The 20,369-nt window shown below is 38.8% G+C and overlaps 2 protein-coding genes across 2 annotated transcripts in view; one reads left to right on the top strand and one right to left on the bottom strand.

Annotated features, from left to right (window-relative positions):
- LOC124864899 (growth hormone secretagogue receptor type 1-like) overlaps positions 1-5,689 on the bottom strand; it is a 36,856-nt gene extending 31,167 nt beyond the window's left edge. Inside the window, exons 1-2 of the mRNA XM_047359859.1 lie at positions 5,569-5,689; positions 3,317-3,492 (exon numbers count right to left, since the gene is read on the bottom strand). Of these exons, the coding sequence (XP_047215815.1) occupies positions 3,317-3,492; positions 5,569-5,689 (297 nt within the window). The remainder of the gene's footprint in view (positions 1-3,316; positions 3,493-5,568) is intronic.
- A 5,663-nt stretch (positions 5,690-11,352) lies between these two features.
- On the top strand, positions 11,353-19,201 carry LOC124863715 (enoyl-CoA delta isomerase 1, mitochondrial-like). Its single transcript, XM_047358166.1, has 7 exons — positions 11,353-11,478; positions 11,967-12,077; positions 14,939-15,066; positions 15,156-15,302; positions 16,274-16,395; positions 16,470-16,648; positions 18,561-19,201. Exons 1-7 carry the CDS (start codon positions 11,436-11,438, stop codon positions 18,725-18,727), a joined length of 897 nt encoding a protein of 298 aa, XP_047214122.1. The 5' UTR covers positions 11,353-11,435; the 3' UTR covers positions 18,728-19,201.
- Positions 19,202-20,369: the final 1,168 nt, after the last annotated feature.

The raw sequence follows: 20,369 nt of genomic DNA, 5'->3' as shown, positions 1-20,369 counted from the left end.
TACAACAACAGAGTGTCTTCAGTCAGAGGCTTCTTCAGATCTGCTGTAAGACGGAGCGCTACAGGAGATCCTTCCTGCCCACAGCCATCAGCATCTACAACGACTCTTTGAGCAAACCTTCATAATATGAGCTATAACAACATTTAATTTCCCTTTGGGATTAATAAAGTATTTTTGAATTGAATTGAATTGAATTGACTTTAAGTTGCTTCTGTAAACTCCTTAATAATTCTCTGTCTCCCTCTCTGAAGGCTCTTTTTTTCTTGTTAAACAGGCCCTTCAGGTCACTGGTGATCCAGGGTTTGTTATTGGGGAAGCATCTTACTGTTCTGGTGGGGATGATGTGATCCACACAGAAGTTTATATAGTCGGTTACACACTCAGTCATGGCATTGATGTCCTCTCCATGTGGCTGGCACAGTGCGTCCCAGTCTGTAGCCTCAAAGCAACCTTGCAGAACTTCTTCAGCTTCCTGTGACCATTTTCTCACAGTCCTCTTTATTACAGGTTGCCTCTGAACAAGGGGCTTATATTTCGAGTGGAGAAAAACAAGATTGTGATCTGATTTGCCTAGAGGAGGTCTTGCTGTAGAGATGTATGAGTCCCTGACATTTGCATAAAACAATCCAATGTTTTGTTTTCTCTGGTAGAGCAGCTGACAAACTGTTAATACGTTGGAAATGTAGCAGAGAGTGATGCATGGTTAAAATCACCAGAAATTGCCACAAAAGCATTGGGGTTTTGTGTCTGTAGCTCAGCAACAACTGAGCTGATGGCATCACATGTAGTGTCAGCAACAGTGGAAGGTGGAACGTAAACTGTTGCCAAAATAACACTGGTGAACTCTCTGGGTAAATGATATGGAATAATATGTAAATAAATATAATATAATAATAATAATAATATATGTAAATACATTTGATGTGAACAAACTGCGGTTCACTGATTGGCCTTGTGTGTGGTCAGCTGACAGCTTGAAGCCACACCTCCAGCTGTCAATGGTAACACAACAGGCTTCGTGCCCAGCATGTCACGTTGTGGTTTTGGATCGGACCAAAGTGCAGACAAGAGCTTGGCAGGATCATCTTTGTAATTCATAGGTTTATTTATAAGGTCAAAAAAACGTAGCAAAAACACTGCAGGAATGAGCCAGAGTCCAGATACAAAAGCTTACAAACATCACTGCAGGTTTCCCAAGGCAAGGCGTAGCAAAACTAAGCATAATCATAGACGAGAACGAGGTGTGACGAACACAAGGAACCAGCAGGGAACACAGAGCACAGACCAATTAAAATACAGAGAGACATGAGGGGGGAACAAAGGGCAGATAATCAAAGAAACTGGGAACAGGTGTGACGTGGACGCAGGGAGACAGAGGGAGCAGGTGAACCTAATAAGACTAAGACATGAGGAAAAGGACTAATTAACAAACAGTGAAACAGACCTACACGGAAACTATAGACAAAGATAAAACAGAATCAAAGCATAAAAAATCAAGAAAAAACCAAGAACTAAAGGAAACAGAAAAAACTGGAGGAATCCTGATACAAAAGTAAACAAACCTAAAACCACACTGACTAAATAAACTAGAACCAAGCAGGGAACGTGAGGACAAGCAAAGATGTAACCAAAATCTAAAGCTGACCTAACATAAATAAACACAGAGAATCCAAGGAAGATACAGAACTATGAAAATCACAATAATCATGAAACTATTCTAAGTAAGGCAACACTAAAGGAACAAGGGTGAGAGGAAACCAACAACACTAGGAGGCAGTAGAGGAAAACAAACTAATAAACATGATACAAAAACCAAAATAGAAACATCTAGACAAAATAAACCATCACAAGAGACCAAAACCAACAAAACCAAAGTCCAAAATGTCACACCGTGACACAGCAGAGCGAGGTAGAGAGGAGTGGAGCAGTGCTGGAACAATGAATGGAAAGGAGCAGTATTCTTCAGGAGAATGAAAGCACACACTGTCCAGTGACTAATGACCTTGTTCAATGGTGTGAAGAGTGTAGCCTCCAACTGAACGCAGATAAGACCAAAGACATGACCCTTACTTTTAAAAGGAAACTTCACAATCACAAACTTTAATTAAAGGTCATGCCATCGAGAGTGTGCATTCCTACAAATATATTGGGACTGTTGTAGATGATAAATTGGACTTTGACGGTACCTGTGAGGCTGTGTGCAAAAAGGCTCATCAGCGTCTATTGTGTCTAAAAAGTTCTACCATTTTAATAGAGACCAAATTGGCTCTCTTTTATCAAATCTGTTTTATCCTTTTCTTTGGTGTCATGGTTTGGTCATACAGCTTTGAAAGAGAAATTTCCTTTTTGCAGATAGTTAATGTGTTGTCCAGACTGACTGAGAGTCCCAACAATCAGTCTCATCTCTGTACAGCAGGCAGGTACAGCGTATTTCCTTTTAATTGACACCTCCCATCCCCTTCACAAAGAGTTTCAGCTCCTGTCCTCTGGACACAGATTCCTAGTCCAAAAATGTAGGACAAGATGTTTTAAAAACAAAGACTGTACTGGAGTTCACCTTGCTGAAAAACACCAACCTTAAATATACAGCCAGATCCACACTGGAATGTTTTAGATCAAAGATTATTCATGGGTTAAAATGGCCCAGTCAAAGCCAAGACTTAAAACCAGTGGCAACCACCAGTGGCAAGTATTGAAAATTGACGTTTACACATGCTCTCTATCCAATCTAACTGTAGAATTGGATAGAGAGCATCTTTAATTACAGCTGCAGGTATATAATTGTAGACCTGCAGCTGTAATTGCAGCAAAAGTCGTTCTACCAAGTATTGACTCAGGGGAGCTGAATGCAATAAATGCAAGGCTTTTCAGCTTTTTATTTGTGAAAATTTCTTAAAGACCTGTATCATTTTTCTTCACAATGACTATCAGCAAAATCGATTTCAATTTAAACCCCAATACTTATTTTCATACCCTTAAAACCTACATTTAAAGGGTATGAAAACCTTTGCCATGGACTGTAATTGTAGTTGTACAGAGGAAACGATAAAATGATTCAAAACCACTTTGAGTATAACTGAACATTTGAGAGCAGCAAAACCTAATTTTGAGGGATTCTCCCTGAGGGGACAGCAACAATAACTAGTTTAAACAACCATCACTGGTAAGACCACAATTTCCAACATGAGTTGGATGTGGTACGTTGTTACTTTCTTTCAAACAGGAAAGATGCTCCTTCAGAAAAACATTTTGTAACAAGATCCTGGCTGCATGCAGACAGAACAAGCATGCAAACAAGAGTGTACCCTGATTGTACCTTATAGAGATCCAGCGGAAGTAGAAGGAGAATCAACAGATCACTGACGGCCATGCTGCTCAGGTACAGGTAAGTAGAGCTTCTCATGTGTGGACGGAGGCAGACCACCAGTATGGTTAATATGTTCCCAAGAAGGCCAAGTAACATCAGTTGAACATAAATCACTGTCACACAAACTGAAACAAGAAAGTGGATTGAAGTGTTTTAAACAACCAGCATGTTTTTTTTATTTCTGAATTTGTGAATTTAAATATATTCCTTTAGCCAGGAAAAATCCTAATAAACTGATAAATTATTTGCTAACAACCTGTAAGTTATGGTATTACACCAGGTGGAATTTTAAATCCTAAAAACAACAGTATCATTTCATTGACTTTAAAACTAGACTGATTGCCATCCCTCCTTTAAAGTTCTCACAAAACCTCTCTTCCAAGTTTCTGAACTATTTGTTTAAGACAAAAATGAGGGGCAGGATGGAGAGGGTTTTTCCAGTCCATCTGATTAATCATGCACCTCCATACAATTAAAAATCTGGACAAATGTCCCTTGATACATTTTTACAGCAGTAAGACTTCTTTTGTAAAGTAAGGAAGGAACTAGTTAATGAGGTACGTAGTTGTGTGGACAGTTGACTGGTAAAGTCTTCTCTTTGGGCTGTCTGACATTTTAAGGACCCAGTAGATAAAAGAAACTTTGACAAACCATTTGTAAACAATGTGAAAATGTTGCAACTGGCTAACGGTTAAAACTAAAAATGCTGACCGTTGTTTCTGCTGCAACGTTTCATATTAGGACTAAATTTAGAGGCTATTTCACAGTTTTTTAATCAGAATCAGAATCAGAATCAGCTTTATTGCCAAGTTCGTGCATACAAACAAGGAATTTGACTCCGGTACACTTTGCTCTTTTGTTCTCTTTTTGCATTACAGAATATACAAATTTACAATTTACAATGTACAATATACACATATCTAATAAAAAAGGTGCATTTGCAAAGTGAGTCTGGACGACATTTGATTATCTCTTGTTCATATTCTAACATAAAAAAATTTAAGAAAAGTAGCCTAGTAAGTGAGTTGTTGCCTTTTGCAACCACTTTTAAATTATTTATGTGGGAGGGTTTTGGTGGAAAAGAAAATGCAACAGAGTTACAAACTAGGGGTAATTTGTCAGGGAAGAACACTGGGAGAATACAGTGGCTGGCTAACCATTAACTGCTAACATTGCTAAAGCTGCCATCTGCTTCAAGCTATTTGCTCTAAACTAAAGGGCTATTTCCCTGTTTTTAATGAGTTTGGACTACATTCAATGGCCTCTAGATTAGAATCTAAAATACGTAAACCAAACATGAACTGGATTATTCTACAATGAACAGGGACTCTGAAACACAGTTTTATATTTGTGAAACATCTTATTGTAAAAAAACAAAAGAGCATTTTCAATACTTTTTAAACATTAGGACAATCATAGTTTGAGGCAACTATGGAAACGACAATACCTGGTCTAGTTAAATCGTGCACAGATTACAGATTCTTTCAAATACTGTTTCACGATTAGATAAATCTTCATCTGTATGATTCGATTGAAATTACTTTGTAAATTGCCTTGAGACAGCATTGTTTTGGCGCTTTTTAAATAAACTGGATAAAACTGAATTCACTCTGAAAATTAAAAAACAAAAACAAAAGGGGAGTATTGGTTTCCCCAAAAGTTTGTTCAAATCGTTTTTCGTTTTCGGGAATCGTTCTGTTTTTTGGGCTTTATAAGCCATTACACCTACAAACAGAAGACTTAACAATGAATGAAATGACAGTGGATTGTCTAAATTGTTTAGTTACTGAAAATCTTACATTAAAAGTAGACAATATTTCCTCTGAAAATAGCAATCAGTTTCTCAGTTTTCTAATAATACTGTAAAATGGAACAACAATGACAGAGCAGTTATTTTTGCCCCAGTTCTTTCTTTGGGGACAGATTCAAAAGAAGCATTCAAACTTATCAAAGTATAACAATATCCAAGTTTAACATTCTGTAATCCATTGTAATTGTGCCCAATAGTGCAAATAATTTAAATGTGTTTCTTTATATTCACGCAACATACATTTCTTCCAATAATATTCATTTTGTGTCCATTTTGACTGAGGATCAGGAAGACAGTCAGTAGGCCATCTTGATTTGGCACTAATATTTAAGGTAGTCCTTAACGTTGCTTTAACCTTCTAAAATACTTAAAATTTATGTTTTCTACCCACCTAACCCAATCAGTCCAAACATAGGTTCCTCCCAGTAGCAGTCTTGGTTTGAGCAGTCTTCCTGGAAGCCTGATGCTAAGCTGCAGTTTTTTCCTTCACAGCCACTGCTCATGTATTCCATGTCTGTCAGATCCATGCTGATGCCCAGATGGGGTTAGATTAGCAGAAGAAGGCAGAGGGGAGCAGTGTATCCCCCAGGATACCGGCAGCAGAGGTGACGCACACCAATGGATTTCCTATTACACTCGATGAACACCAGCAATGAAGGGGGAGTGTTTTCTGGATCTAAGACAGGGAGAAAAAGAACACAACAACACTTATTTCATATCACGTACTGTAATGCCTTCAAAACATGAAATAAACAAACATGTCTAGGATATTGTATGTGTACATGTCCACTTTAAACACGACTTAATATTGCATATCAAGGAAAACAGATGCTCATCAATATTTTAGATGAACCTCACCACTCACTGGTACAATATGGTTTTTCACTGAAGTTCATTGGTAGTAACTGGCAAAACAAAAACAACCAAAGTCTGTTAATTAATTCTTAAAAATGACTTAAATCAAATTTAACCAAAAACTGCAAATTAATGTTTACAACTACACATATTTTAAACTTAAATATGATATACTCACTGACTGAGAGGAGTGTCAATGCCTGGTGTACAGTATGTCTTCTGCAAAGGCTGCTACTTACACACTTATAAACACTCTCTCTCCTCTTACACCTCCCTTTCATATCTTGTGATCAGTGTTTTCTTGTACAGTTCATGATGCGCATACCAACTATTTTTTATCTTTTAAAGCATCTTAGAAGTCTTAAAAATAAGAACATGTACTACAATTATATTTTATTGTTGTTTACATTTTAATAAAACATGAGGGTCAATCATTTTTGGTGTGATTTGTGTTTATTTAGCTTTAATCATGGGCTCTTGTCGTGGTTTGGTCATCTTACTTGAAAAATCTCAGGGGTCACAAGACAATCTAAACACCACAAAGCAGATTTGCTGATCCACATGAAGAAGAAAGCAGGTTGGTGGCACAATTCTGAAAGGTAATTAGATGAGACCGATTAGCCTTTGGCAGCGTTACTAGGAGCATACATATTTGACTAAGATGTTATACTCAACTGCCATACCCGAAGACTTTTATGTCATGCACTGCACTTCAGTATTATAAAGATGAATGCATTAATTTTAGCTCATGCAATTTCACTAATCCGCAAAAAATGTTTTACTGCATGAGCATCGACTGCCATTGAAGTATTTGCAAGAAAGATTTGAATACAGCAATAGTAAAGCTTTCAGGGGAATACAGCCAGTGATGCATGATGTCCATGACTTCAATGAACACATGATTAATTGCAATTTACTCACAACAGATAATCACTACTTCAAACTTTTGACTGCAATATTTATATAATGTTTCTGGCTAACTGATGGCCATATGCATTCAAATAAATTTTTTATGAACTTACATCTACTGTCCAATATGTGCCAGTGTATAGATTTCAAAGAGTCCAAAGAAGTGGCTTATGGATCAGAATACTCATCTAGGAACCTGCTCTTTTGGGAAGTATTTTAGCTTTTTGGAGGTGCAAACCGACTGCAGAAAAAAAATGGTTGATAGAGGACATTTTTTGTCACAGCTGAACAAAGCTTGAAAATAAACATCCCAATGTCAACAGACTAAATAATCAGCCTTCTACTGCTTTGTACTCATTTATTACTCATGAAAATGTTCTTTTATATATTATTCCTTGGACCTCCACCAGTAGTGTGGCATCAGCATATTTTGATCCATATGCAAGTATGCCACAACCAAACTTATGCAAGGTGTTTGCATAGAAGGCAGCTGTCCACTGTAGTGCCTATTATGCGTGGAAGGGTTAAATAAGTTTCAGCTGTTAAAAAAGCTAGCAGGATACTACATACAGGCTTGACTAGACAGTAAAATTCTGCAATATGTACAAAATAGATGGTATGGGACTCTTGTAAAGTTTCTCTTTTTTTTAGACAAAACCTTCTCCTGATTGCTTAGCTCTTCTAGAAAAACATCTGCACAAAGACAAACAGGTAAGCACCATCCTGATCCAATCCATGTGTGTAGTCGGGTTCTTCTCATATATTTGAGGTATTTACTAATAAAATCGTATATAGAAAAAAATTTGTAAAATAAATGTTTTAAATAAACAAGAAGAGTAATCAAATATTCATCCAGAATTGTTAACAGTGACACAGTGTGTGGTTTCTCTATGGCTTGCTAAGAGACATTTCGCCAAATATTGAGTTGGTATGTTCAGTTTTGACCAGGTTTTGGATTAGGGAGATTTTTTATGAGAAATTTGTGAGGATTTTTTTTTTTTCCGTAAATTCAAATTTTGTCATGTTTTTAAGACTAACTACGGCTTTCGAAGTCATTTTGTTGCCAAATTCTGACCGGGCATACGAGGGCGCTGTTTCAACAAAACACAAAACAGGTGTTGTGCGAAATTCTGTTCCCCTGAAATATTCTGTTCCCCCCTGTGTCGGGAGCGCGCACTGCAGCCAGAGATGCGGATCCGACCGTCTTCACAGCTTTTCTGATCAATTTGTCGGTAAAACGACGAAACGTATTCATGTCAATGTTGTTACTTAATTTTTACTCAACAGCTCCTAGAAAAAATAAATAAATAAATATAAATTGAACCTGGTCTTGTGAGGTTGTTTTTGCACAGTTTCTTGTTGTTTGTCTTTTCCAAGCCACACTTTATATGCCAGAGTTACAGGGGGGGAACAGAATATTACAGACAGCTGAAATAATCAGTTCCCCCTCTATAACATGGGAACAAAATAACTTACAGGATTCATGGATGTTACATTTAGTGCATTTTGAGACTTTGGGTCTTTTCTTCCCATAGTTACCTTATACAAAAGTTTTGTGAAGAAAAATATCACGCTTATTTTTCAAAATGTAATTTATTGACTTTTAGAGAAAGTCTAAACAAACAAGCACACCACAGCAGACACACAAACCTAAAAAGAACATGCAAAGCACTTAAATGTGTTTTCTGTTTGTGGGCTTTCCACACATGCCTGATGAAACCACCTCAGGCACATCTCACGTTGGATCTAGAAAAAGGACAAATAATATAAGGCATTTTCAGCAAAAACATCTGTTTACAATTATAACATCCATTCATTTTCTATTCCTTCTTATTCCAACTTCGGTCCGCAGGACGGCAGGATCCTATCAGAGCTTGCTTATGCAAGTTAAAATTACAGTTTAGGTCCTCTCCATTTAACCTCCTAACAATACATGTTTGAATAATTCTATAATTTTGTTAAGTATAAAAATATACCTATACATACAGTTTTTTTGTTTTTGCATATTCACTCTGCAAATCTTTTGAGATTCATAGTTTGTTTGTCTGTGGAGCTCAGTGACTTGCTTCAAGATGCAAATCTGGTTACTATCTGGTAACTTAAACAGGATGTGGTAAACACAAACACAATTTATTTAGGAGCTGTCTATGAGAATGTACCACGTTTGGACATAATTAGTGATCAAAGTAGCATTATGAAGTTTAATAACAACAGAAAATATAATGGTTGTATTTATTTATTTGTGGACAAAGGAAAAATTTTCTTAAACAAATGTTATTGCAGACCCTATTGTCAATGTAGTTATTTTTGGCTAAGTACTCCTATCTTTGTACCAACAAGTGCAAACAATTGTAATCATGATAACAATTATTGCAAACTTTAAAATAAGAATATTTTGGTAGAACAATGTTAGATTTCTCACCACTGTTAAGGAGATGTCTGACAGCAATGTCAAACCTGAGGCTGTTAACCGCCTCTGTGGAAACAGGGAAATCCACAGCCTCTTTTGCAAGGAGTCTTTCTGCAAACTGACATATAAAGCTTTATTTAATGGCTTTAAATTAATAAGAAAGTTTAAATGTTTCAAAATACACATCATAATCATACATTGTGTGAAAATTTGAATGGACCTTCAATGCAAATACTCCACATGATGTACTTTCCTCTTGTTTGGGCTGTTTGACAGTATCACATGTCCACCTTGACACACTGCATCCCTTCTTCCTCATAAATGTCCTGTTAATATAGGTATATTAATAAGAAGAACCGTCATCTGAATTTAATGCTTAAGTTAACGTTTCATATCTACCCATACCTTGAGCTTTGCAAACATTTCTGGATGTCTTGCTTTGACTCCCCCAGTGGATCCAAGAACAAAGATATTTTGTCTTGTGGGTAGATCACCTAATAAGTGTGCAATCAACAGTCTTCATGTGGCTTTTGCTTATGACATAACTATTCTATAAGATATCTTTAAAATATAAAAACAAATTCTTACCACTAATGTCCAGTGGTTGTGATGATTATTAATTCCCAGAATTACTTCATAATCCATTGGGTTCATCTGTGGTTTTAAAAAAGCTGTAAACATGTTTTGATGTCACCAACCAAAAATGTATGTTTAGTAATACAAACAACGTACCAAGATTAGAATTTGTTCTAAGTGCTACAGCAAAATCTGGTAATATATATTCAAGAATAAATATCACAACCAATAACATATTATCTTATCATTGATTCAAAACTGTTATCACCACATGGAAAACTCACACATAAACACATAGAATGCATGAGATATACCTTTTACTTGCTGTCATTGCAAATGAATCAATAAAAGAAGCCAGACCTGTATTCTGGATGTTGTAATCCTTCACGATTATAGCAATAAATGTATTAACAGACTGCAAATGTAAGACCAAAGATTAGCAAAATACTGTAACAACTTTGAAATTTAAAACAATATAACTGCACATTTCCTCCAAAGTATCTCAGGCCTATAAAGAGCAAATGTTTCCAAATTCACAGGAGTTGTTGTCCATGATGAGAGGAATAAACACAGTGAAGGACTTGTTGAAAATATAATTTGTTCCCATGTTATAGGGGGGGAACTAATTATTTCAGCTGTTTGAAATATTCTGTTCCCCCCTGTAATTCAGGCAAATAAAGAGTAAATGTGTCCACATTAACAAGAATAGTTGTGTATGATGTGAGGAATGACCCACTCAAAATATAAGGTGATTGGTTAATCCCTGTCCCATGGGGCAACAAAACATTACGAGGTGTGAGCGTCAGGCTGGAATACTGTGTTCCTCTATGATGTTCCTATAAATATTTTCCCCTCTTTTTAAAAGAGAGGAAATATGTTCTCATACATGACAGGGACAGTATGTTTAATATAGGAATATGTAAAATACTTAAATAATACTAGAGCAGATTATTTTAAACAAAATAACATCAGACAGTACCATTATCAAAGCAGTAAAATGTCTTTTATAAATCCAGTATTTTGTCATATTTTACATTAGAACGCGATTTACCAGAAAAATAAGCTACACTCTCATCTCTTCAGGAAGCCAACAGAGTGAGCATCCATTGTTTTATATCAGTAATAAAAAAGTAGAAATAAACACGACGTGTTGGAAGACAGTGTTTGGTGGCTGACTGATGACCGTCAGGTTAAAGTGAACATGACACAAGTTGGAAAAGACAAACAACAAGAAACTGTGCAAAAACAACCTCACAAGACCAGGTTCAATTTATATTTATTTATTTATTTTTTCTAGGAGCTGTTGATTAAAAATTAGGTAACCACATTGACATGAATACGTTTCGTCGTTTTACCGACAAATTGATCAGAAAAGCTGTGAAGACGGTCGGAACCGCCTCTCTGGCTGCAGTGCGCGCTCCCGACACAGGGGGGGAACAGAATATTTCAGGGGAACAGAATTTCGCACAACACCGGGACCGAAGAAGAAGACTTACCTGCAACGCAAAATGGCTTGGAGAGCTGCTCTGAGAAGCAAGGCTGTTATACCAGGTTGGCCCACGGCACCGGTTGCGTGCAATTATAAATGTAGTTTTACTACATGCATGGTTGGTCATTTCTTTACCTCTTGGTTTATGTGACATGTTTGCTAGCAGCTGCAGCTTTGCTGCCTGTCAGAGACAGAAAGTGGAGCAAAGGTCACAGCAAACCGTCGCTTTTACCTCCAACCCCCCGGATCTCTAGAGTTCGCTTAGTTTTCCTGCGGTTATTATCTATCATTCTAAGTTAGCGGCTAATAGGAGTCCACATTGTTAACTTGTAAATAGAGTATTTTCATTGGGCTCATTCAATTCCTATGAGCTTCATTATTTAGATGTTTACGCGAAAACAATGACATTTCCTTTTTTACATTTTCATTGACTTTATGAGTAGAAATATTTTTCATGGTAAATGAAATGTATTCCACATTTACAATAATATGCGACATGTCCTTAAAGACGGTGAGACAGCTCGTCTTTGTGTTTTGTTTTTTTCTCAAGGTCTTCTCTCCTGCAGCAGTCATGGAAGATTGTGTGCATCTCCCACCTTCATCACTCAAAGGAACAACTCCACCTCACCCAAGATCAAGGTGGATTATGACCAAACTACAGGTGAGTTTTGTGGGTAAAATCGTTTTTTTTGTTTTTTTTTAGCACTCTTGCCTTGCAGCAAGAAGGTCCTGGGTTCGACTCTCGGCGGGAGGTCTTTCTGCATGGAGTTTGCATGTTCTCCCTGATCATGCCTGGGTTCTCTCCGGGTACTCCAGCTTCCTCCCAGAGCCCTGTTTGGGCTGTATTGGTCTTTCTAAATTGCCATTAGGTATGTGAATGAGTGTGTGTATGGTTGTATGTGTGTTGCCCTGTGATGGACTGGTGACCTGTCCAGGATGTACCCCGCCTCCCGCCCATAGACTGCTGGAGATAGGCACCAGCTTCCCCGCGACCCACTATGGAAGAAGCGGTTGAAGATGACTGAGATTTTAAACATGAACCTCTCCTGATGAGCTTATGGTCCATGATGTTCAGCATATTTTGCCATTTCACCGTCACAAACTTCCTTTTGTTCTATTCACATTTTATCTCATAGACCAACACAAACAGGATCATATGATAACATTATTTGCTGTCTAGCAGTACAGCTGCATAACTGGCTACTGAAATAACTTATTTGAAAATGGCTGTTTAATTTTTAGAGCAGTATTTTAAGTCCATATACAGGTCCTTCTCAAAATATTAGCATATTGTGATAAAGTTAATTATTTTCCATAATGTCATGATGAAAATTTAACATTCATATATTTTAGATTCATTGCACACTAACTGAAATATTTCAGGTCTTTTATTGTCTTAATACGGATGATTTTGGCATACAGCTCATGAAAACCCAAAATTCCTATCTCACAAAATTAGCATATTTCATCCGACGAATAAAAGAAAAGTGTTTTTAATACAAAAAACGTCAACCTTCAAATAATCATGTACAGTTATGCACTCAATACTTGGTCGGGAATCCTTTGGCAGAAATGACTGCTTCAATGCGGCGTGGCATGGAGGCAATCAGCCTGTGGCACTGCTGAGGTCTTATGGAGGCCCAGGATGCTTCGATAGCGGCCTTTAGCTCATCCAGAGTGTTGGGTCTTGAGTCTCTCAACGTTCTCTTCACAATATCCCACAGATTCTCTATGGGGTTCAGGTCAGGAGAGTTGGCAGGCCAATTGAGCACAGTGATACCATGGTCAGTAAACCATTTACCAGTGGTTTTGGCACTGTGAGCAGGTGCCAGGTCGTGCTGAAAAATGAAATCTTCATCTCCATAAAGCTTTTAAGCAGATGGAAGCATGAAGTGCTCCAAAATCTCCTGATAGCTAGCTGCATTGACCCTGCCCTTGATAAAACACAGTGGACCAACACCAGCAGCTGACACGGCACCCCAGACCATCACTGACTGTGGGTACTTGACACTGGACTTCTGGCATTTTAGCATTTCCTTCTCCCCAGTCTTCCTCCAGACTCTGGCACCTTGATTTCCGAATGACATGCAGAATTTGCGTTCATCCGAAAAAAGTACTTTGGACCACTGAGCAACAGTCCAGTGCTGCTTCTCTGTAGCCCAGGTCTGGGGAATGCGGCACCTGTAGCCCATTTCCTGCACATGCCTGTGCACGGTGGCTCTGGATGTTTCTACTCCAGACTCAGTCCACTGCTTCCGCAGGTCCCCCAAGGTCTGGAATCGGCCCTTCTCCACAATCTTCCTCAGGGTCCGGTCACCTCTTCTCGTTGTGCAGCGTTTTCTGCCAAACTTTTTCCTTCCCACAGACTTCCCACTGAGGTGCCTTGATACAGCACTCTGGGAACAGCCTATTCGTTCAGAAATGTATTTCTGTGTCTTACCCTCTTGCTTGAGGGTGTCAATAGTGGCCTTCTGGACAGCAGTCAGGTCGGCAGTCTTACCCATGATTGGGGTTTTGAGTGATGAACCAGGATGGGAGTTTTAAAGGCCTCAGGAATCTTTTGCAGGTGTTTAGAGTTAACTCGTTGATTCAGATGATTAGGTTCATAGCTCGTTTAGAGACCCTTTTAATGATATGCTAATTTTGTGAGATAGGAATTTTGGGTTTTCATGAGCTGTATGCCAAAATCATCCGTATTAAGACAATAAAAGACCTGAAATATTTCAGTTAGTGTGCAATGAATCTAAAATATATGAATGTAAAATTTTCATCATGACATTATGGAAAATAATGAACTTTATCACAATATGCTAATATTTTGAGAAGGACCTGTACATCCCTCCAGTAAAGAGCAATCTTCAAGTCCTGCCACATATTCTCAAAGGGATGGAGGTCTGTACTTTGACTTGGCCATGATTTGATCTAAACCATTACCTTATAGTGTTGTCTGTATGCTTAGCCTGCTGGAAGGGGAACCTCTGCCCCTCAAATCTTCTGCAACCTCTTAACAGGATTTCTTCCGGGATGTCATTGTATTTAGCTCCCTCAATCTTCCAATCAAACAGCTAAATTAATGTTTAAAAAAAAAGTATACTCTATATTCTTGGAACGTTTGATTGGTGAGCCTTTCCCAAAACCTAAAACAAAGTTGGGGAACAGAACAGACAACCATCACAGAGACATGCAGGAAATAAGCAAAACATGCAACCACAGTCACAAATTACATAAGGATAATTTAGAGTTGCCATTAAACCTAGCATGCATGGTTTTGGGATGTGGATGGAGGCCGGGGTACCTGGGTATATTTATCCCTACACAGCAAGAATAGAAAGACACCGACTGTGATTTACAGTCAGGACCCTACTATGTAAAAAGAAAAGGCAATTCTCCATGTTATCATTACACCGGTTCTACCAGCTTTTTGGAAAAAATCTATAAATAGGAAGGTATGATTGAATTAAAACATGGACTCCATGTTTGCAGTGTTTATACCAAAGATCAGCAACTCTTCTCTGTCTACAGGTGTGGCAGTGATGCACATGCAGAGTCCTCCAGTCAACAGCCTCAGCCTGGATTTCCTCACCGAGCTCTGCATTAGTTTGGAGAAGCTCGAGATGGATAAGGGCTGCCGAGGCCTCATCATCACCTCGGTACTGTCTGTACCGTACAGATCTGTGTTGTTGTAAATGTTGACAGCTTACCATGAACCTGCCCATGTTTGTGGCTTGCTCCAATCCAGAACCAGCCCAAGGTGTTCTCTGCTGGCCTGGATATCTTAGAGATGTACGGGAAGAGCCCTGAGCACTGCGGCGAGTTCTGGAAGGTCGTGCAGGAGATGTGGCTGAAACTTTATGGCTCCAACATGGTCACGATTGCAGCAATCGGTGTAAGTATGAACCAATCCATTGTCCTTGTGTTGCATTGCTAAAGTGTTTCACATTTCTTTACGTTAAAACCTCAAACTTAAATGGGTTTTGGGGGATTTTATGTGATGGGTCAATAGAAAGTTGTACAAAGTTATACATTTAAATAAAAATGATACATTGCTTTGGAATTTCTTTTTGAGGAATAAAGATGCCAAAGTTCCTAACTTTCATGGACAGGATTTCTAGGTGCAGCCAAAGGTTGGAGAGGGTTTGGTTTGGGGTCCACTGGATGGTAAAGTAGCTGGGATGAGGTTCTCGACCGGAAAAGGGTAGCATTTTCTCTCCAGGTTGGAGGGGAGTTCCTACCTCAAGTGGAGGAGTTCAAGTATCTCGGGGTCTTGTTCATGAATGAGGGGAGAATGTAGCGATCGCCGCGGTAATGAGGACGCTGTGCCGGTCCTTTGTGGTCGGCTGATGTTCCTACCCTCACCTATGGGCATGAACTTTGAGTCATGACCAAAAGAAGAAGAGCCTGTATACAAGCGGCTGAAATGAGCTTCCTCCGCAGGGTGGCCAGGCACTCCCTTAGAGATAGGGTGAGGAGCTCAACCATCTGGGAGGAGCAGCTGCTCCTCCACATTGAGAGGAGACAGTTGAGGTGGCTTGGGCATCTGTTTTGCATGCCTTCTGGACACCTCCCTTTGGAGGTGTTCCAGGCACGTCCCACCAGGAGGAGGCCCAGGACACGCTGGAGGGACTACTGTCTCTCGAGTGTGCTGGGAACGCCTTGGGCTCCACCTTAGAGGAGCTTGTGAAAGGGAAGTCTGGGCATCTCAGCATAGTCTGCTGCCCCCGTCACCCGGTCCTGGATAAGCAGAAGACTACAAGTAAAAATGTCAAATTGTGAAGTTGATTTGTATTCAGCCCTTCTGCGTCGGTACTTTGTAGAACCACATTTTTATTGCAGCCTCTGTCCTGTTGTCCTCCACAGGGCTCCAGTCCAGCAGGAGGCTGTCTGCTGTCTCTGACGTGTGACTACAGGATCATGGCGGACAACCCTCGTTACACCATCGGTCTGAACGAGACCCAGCTCGGCATAATAGCACCTTTCTGGTAAGGGGTTCTGACTATGTTAGTGCACTGAGAATATAAGAAAAACTTGCTCAATTCAATGTGTGTCATTGCAGGTTTAAAGAAACTATGGTCAACACAGTGGGACACCGGAACACAGAGGTGGCGCTGCAGTTGGGTCTGCTGTACAAGCCTGCAGAGGCCCTGAAAATAGGACTGGTGGACCAGTTGGTGCCGGAAGATCAGGTCTTCACTGTTGCCACACAGACCATGACCAAGTGGTTGACTATTCCAGGTAATGTGTCTGTTATCACCACAAAATCAACTCTGAACCTCTTGTTTTCTTTTCAACTGTGGTGCTTTAACTTGGTATAGATTCAGAGACAGTTTATCTTGGTAACATTCTCTTAAAGGAACATAAAAAAGAAATTTAGACACAAGCAACATATTTAGGATCTAACAAGACTAGATCAATTTACTAAGTCAAAAAAACTGTTAGGTCTAATGGAAAATGAAGAACTTCCTTTTAAACAAATGACTGAACTTTGTGTCACTTTGATTTTTTTTCTGAATATGAAACACCTCCACCCTCTCAACACCACCTCCCTGCACAGCCTACACATTCACGAAACAGGTTTGGCACATTACCACCCCCTTGTGGTGTCCACAGGACATTATTGCCAGGTGTCTGTTTAAAAGCTGCCTATTATTTACACTGTAGTCATGTACAGTAGTCAGGTTTGTGTCATTCAGTTTCCATCCCTAAACCAAAAAATAAAAACAGAGTCTGTTGGTATAAAGAATACTTCCGGCCATAATATGAATTCATCTTGTAGAGCAGCATTATCTCACGTTGAAAATATGTGGAAAATGCATACTTTAATTTGAGTGAATTAATTCACTGTGATAATCTCACATTGTGAGAAATGGTTGTTTTCCCCAAAATCATCTGTGCCACAGTTATTGCCACACCTGCCACACAGCTCATTGTCTTCTCTAAACTTTCGCAAGGTTGGAGCACATATAGCATACAGACAGAGGGATGTGAGACCATTACTGTTTGCTCTCTGTCTGTCTCTCTGTAGAACAGGGTCCTCCATCTCCAGTCCTCGAGGGCTGGTGTCCTGCAACATTTAGAAGTCTCTGCAGAGGCAACCCTGGATAAATAATAAGGTCATTAGCAGACTCTGTAAAAACTGACTGCATGATGCGAAGGTAGTTGAGCTATTTGATTCAGGGTGTTGGAGGAGAGATGCATCTAAGAGCTACAGGACAATTAAAGTTCGGTTGGAGTTTATGAGACTTCACGTGTTTAAATTTGAGTTTGGCATGTAGATGGTGTCTAAAAATAAATATGGGTCCAGCCTGGTGGCCAACAACTAAAAGAAATGTCACTTATATTATTGTATCGATCCTTAATTGAAAATTCATAGAAACTATTCTCTACAATTCATAAAAAAAAAAAACTACAGTGTAAATACAAGCTTTATATAATTAAAAAAAATGTTTATTCACTTTTTCCCCACTGAATAAATGTATTATAATTAAAAGTTTGATTGTTTTATTTGAAAGGGTTTTATCTTTACCATTGGTGCCAATAATGTGTGCTCCTGCTGTTTTCAGTGAACATTTATCGTATTTTCACTGCAATCAAAGACCGTTGTACACAATTACAGTGAATTTAAAAGAAAAAGCAAAGACTATATGTGCGAAGTTGTACTGTTTTTCTAAGGATGGAAATCAAAATATTCTTGCATAGACAAACTTTATTGCCTTTACTATAACCTACAGTCATGAAAAATAGAATATGTCCCCTTTTTATAGGATTTTATGTTTTGCTTTGTTATTGAGGTCTGCTCTATTTTTTTGCATGTTTTTCATTTTGGGTTAATCTCTAAAAAATTCATACTTTTGATTAAATATTTTGTGTGATGACCTAAAAGGTTTTAGTGGCTATAGCTGAGCAAAATTTGTCCTTGATTATTATCCAGCTGTGGTACTCTACTTGTTTTTCTCCTAAAAACAACATTTTTGACGTACTTCCAGCTGCCGTAATTAAAAAATGTTCCCCATGAATGGAGACTGGTTAGACGTCACCTTTTTTCAGTGGTTTGGAAATTAAATTTAAGTTATAACTTTGTAAAAGTAAATTAATAATTTATTTCCACATGATAGAAGAAACTAACTGTTCTTCTGTTCACCTGCAGAACACGCCAGACAGATCACCAAGTCCATGATGAGGAACCCAACGATTGACAAACTAAGGACCAACAGAGAGGCTGACATCCAAAACTTTGTCAGCTTCATCACCAAAGAATCCATCCAGAAGTCGCTGCGCATGTATATGGAAATGCTGAAACAGAGGAAGGCCTAGAGTTAAAGGGGACACAGTCACACACCAGAGGAACAGCATGCAGCTCATCTTTGTGTGTTCACACTGGAATGACCTACGTATTAAATACAACAGAGCTCTGAAGGTTTCAGTTGAGATGAAATACACTATCATTGATTTTTGTATCTTCTGGCTAAAAAACTATACTATTAAGACCCTAAAGTTGAGTTTAAATGGTTAAAAAGTAAATAACTGGGTGAGCAAAGAATGATAGGCTAGCCTGCCAAGTTCTGATACCTAAACATAGTTTTTTCTTGTTACAGACAAGCCTTTGACCTGTATGTGCCTGTCTTTACTGTACTTACAAGAACCCTAACAGCCACTGTAACCTTCACTACATTTAAATAGTTAACTGAAGCAAAGCTGTGGCTGTCTCGTAAGAGTCTTGGGGTTTTTTGCACAGTATTTCTGTCCATTTAGTCAAGTGAAATTTCTCAATAAATCTTTGGATTTGTATGGTGTTTTACTTACACAGCCAGTATGTTTAAGCACTTTAATATGTTTTTGGAGGCACATTACAGCCCAGATTAAAAAGTCCTGTAATGTCATTTTTTTTTTTTGGTCTTTATTCAAAGGAGCACCCAACCTGGTCTGACACTTTAGCTTTTAGTAGTATTAAGATTCAACCTAAAGGAATAAGATCTCAAGTCTCTCTCAAATAAAATGTGACAAAACCTGTGTTGCAGCTTCACAACACACTGATAAATTATCAGATTTACTTGCACATTATTAATAACTCAGTAGTGGCATTCATAAGCCTATTAACTGCATTCACTGTTTCTACCCAGATTCTTTGTCAGGTCAGGGGATCTTACTCAACATACTCTAAATGTGATCTGTCTTTGTGCTATGAAGTAGTGGGTGTTTATGCGCATGTATGTGTAACATTGTGTGGATCAATCCCTGACAGGACCCCAACACTGTGGACATTTTACCTGGTCCACACAAGGATAAATGGGTTATGTGGATTAATGGTTGGGTTTAGGACTAAGGTATGAATTGAGTTTAGGTTAGGATTGGAGTCAGGGTCTGGGCTAGGTTATAGCAATGAGTGGAAGGTCCCTAGAAGGTTATCAAAACGCTACATATGTGTCTGTGTGTGTTTTCATGTCAAGCAGCTGATGTCCACATCAGAGGACTACTCTTTATGAAAATAATATAAAATCACATGGCCCAGATCTTACAGGGTACCTACTATGAGGTGTGAAATGTTATTCTGTACTTCCTGTGTTATCAAGGATGTAGAAAACGTTTTATTAAAACTGCCATCAGCACTATTCTAAGTTATAATGTGAATGTCCTGATGTTTTAGGTTCATTTTATACAGTCAGTCATTTTATACCAGTTCTTCCATAGTGGGTCGCTGGGAAGCTGGTGCCTATCTCCAGCAGTCTGTGGGCGAGAGGCAGGGTACACTCTGGACAGGTCGCCAGTCCATCGCAGGGCAGCACAGACACAGGACAAACAACCATGCACACACTCATTCATACCTAAGGGTAATTTAGAGAAACCAGTTAACCTAACAGTCATGTTTTTGGACTGTTGGAGGAAGCCAGAGTACCCAGAGAGAACCCACACATGCTCGGGTAGAAGATGCAAACTCCACGCAGAGAGACCCCTGGCC

Source organism: Girardinichthys multiradiatus, chromosome Y (genome assembly GCF_021462225.1).
Source record: "Girardinichthys multiradiatus isolate DD_20200921_A chromosome Y, DD_fGirMul_XY1, whole genome shotgun sequence".
Taxonomy (NCBI): domain Eukaryota; kingdom Metazoa; phylum Chordata; class Actinopteri; order Cyprinodontiformes; family Goodeidae; genus Girardinichthys; species Girardinichthys multiradiatus.
This window is presented reverse-complemented; position numbering and strand designations above follow the sequence as displayed.

Bases quoted from the DNA above. Each gene is read 5' to 3' on its own strand.
- LOC124863715 (XM_047358166.1), top strand. From the start codon at position 11,436: ATGGCTTGGAGAGCTGCTCTGAGAAGCAAGGCTGTTATACCAG. The intron at 11,479-11,966 runs GTTGGCCCACGG...TTTTTTCTCAAG, and splicing joins AAGCAAGGCTGTTATACCAG to GTCTTCTCTCCTGCAGCAGT. The intron at 15,303-16,273 runs GTAAGTATGAAC...TGTCCTCCACAG, and splicing joins TCACGATTGCAGCAATCGGT to GGCTCCAGTCCAGCAGGAGG.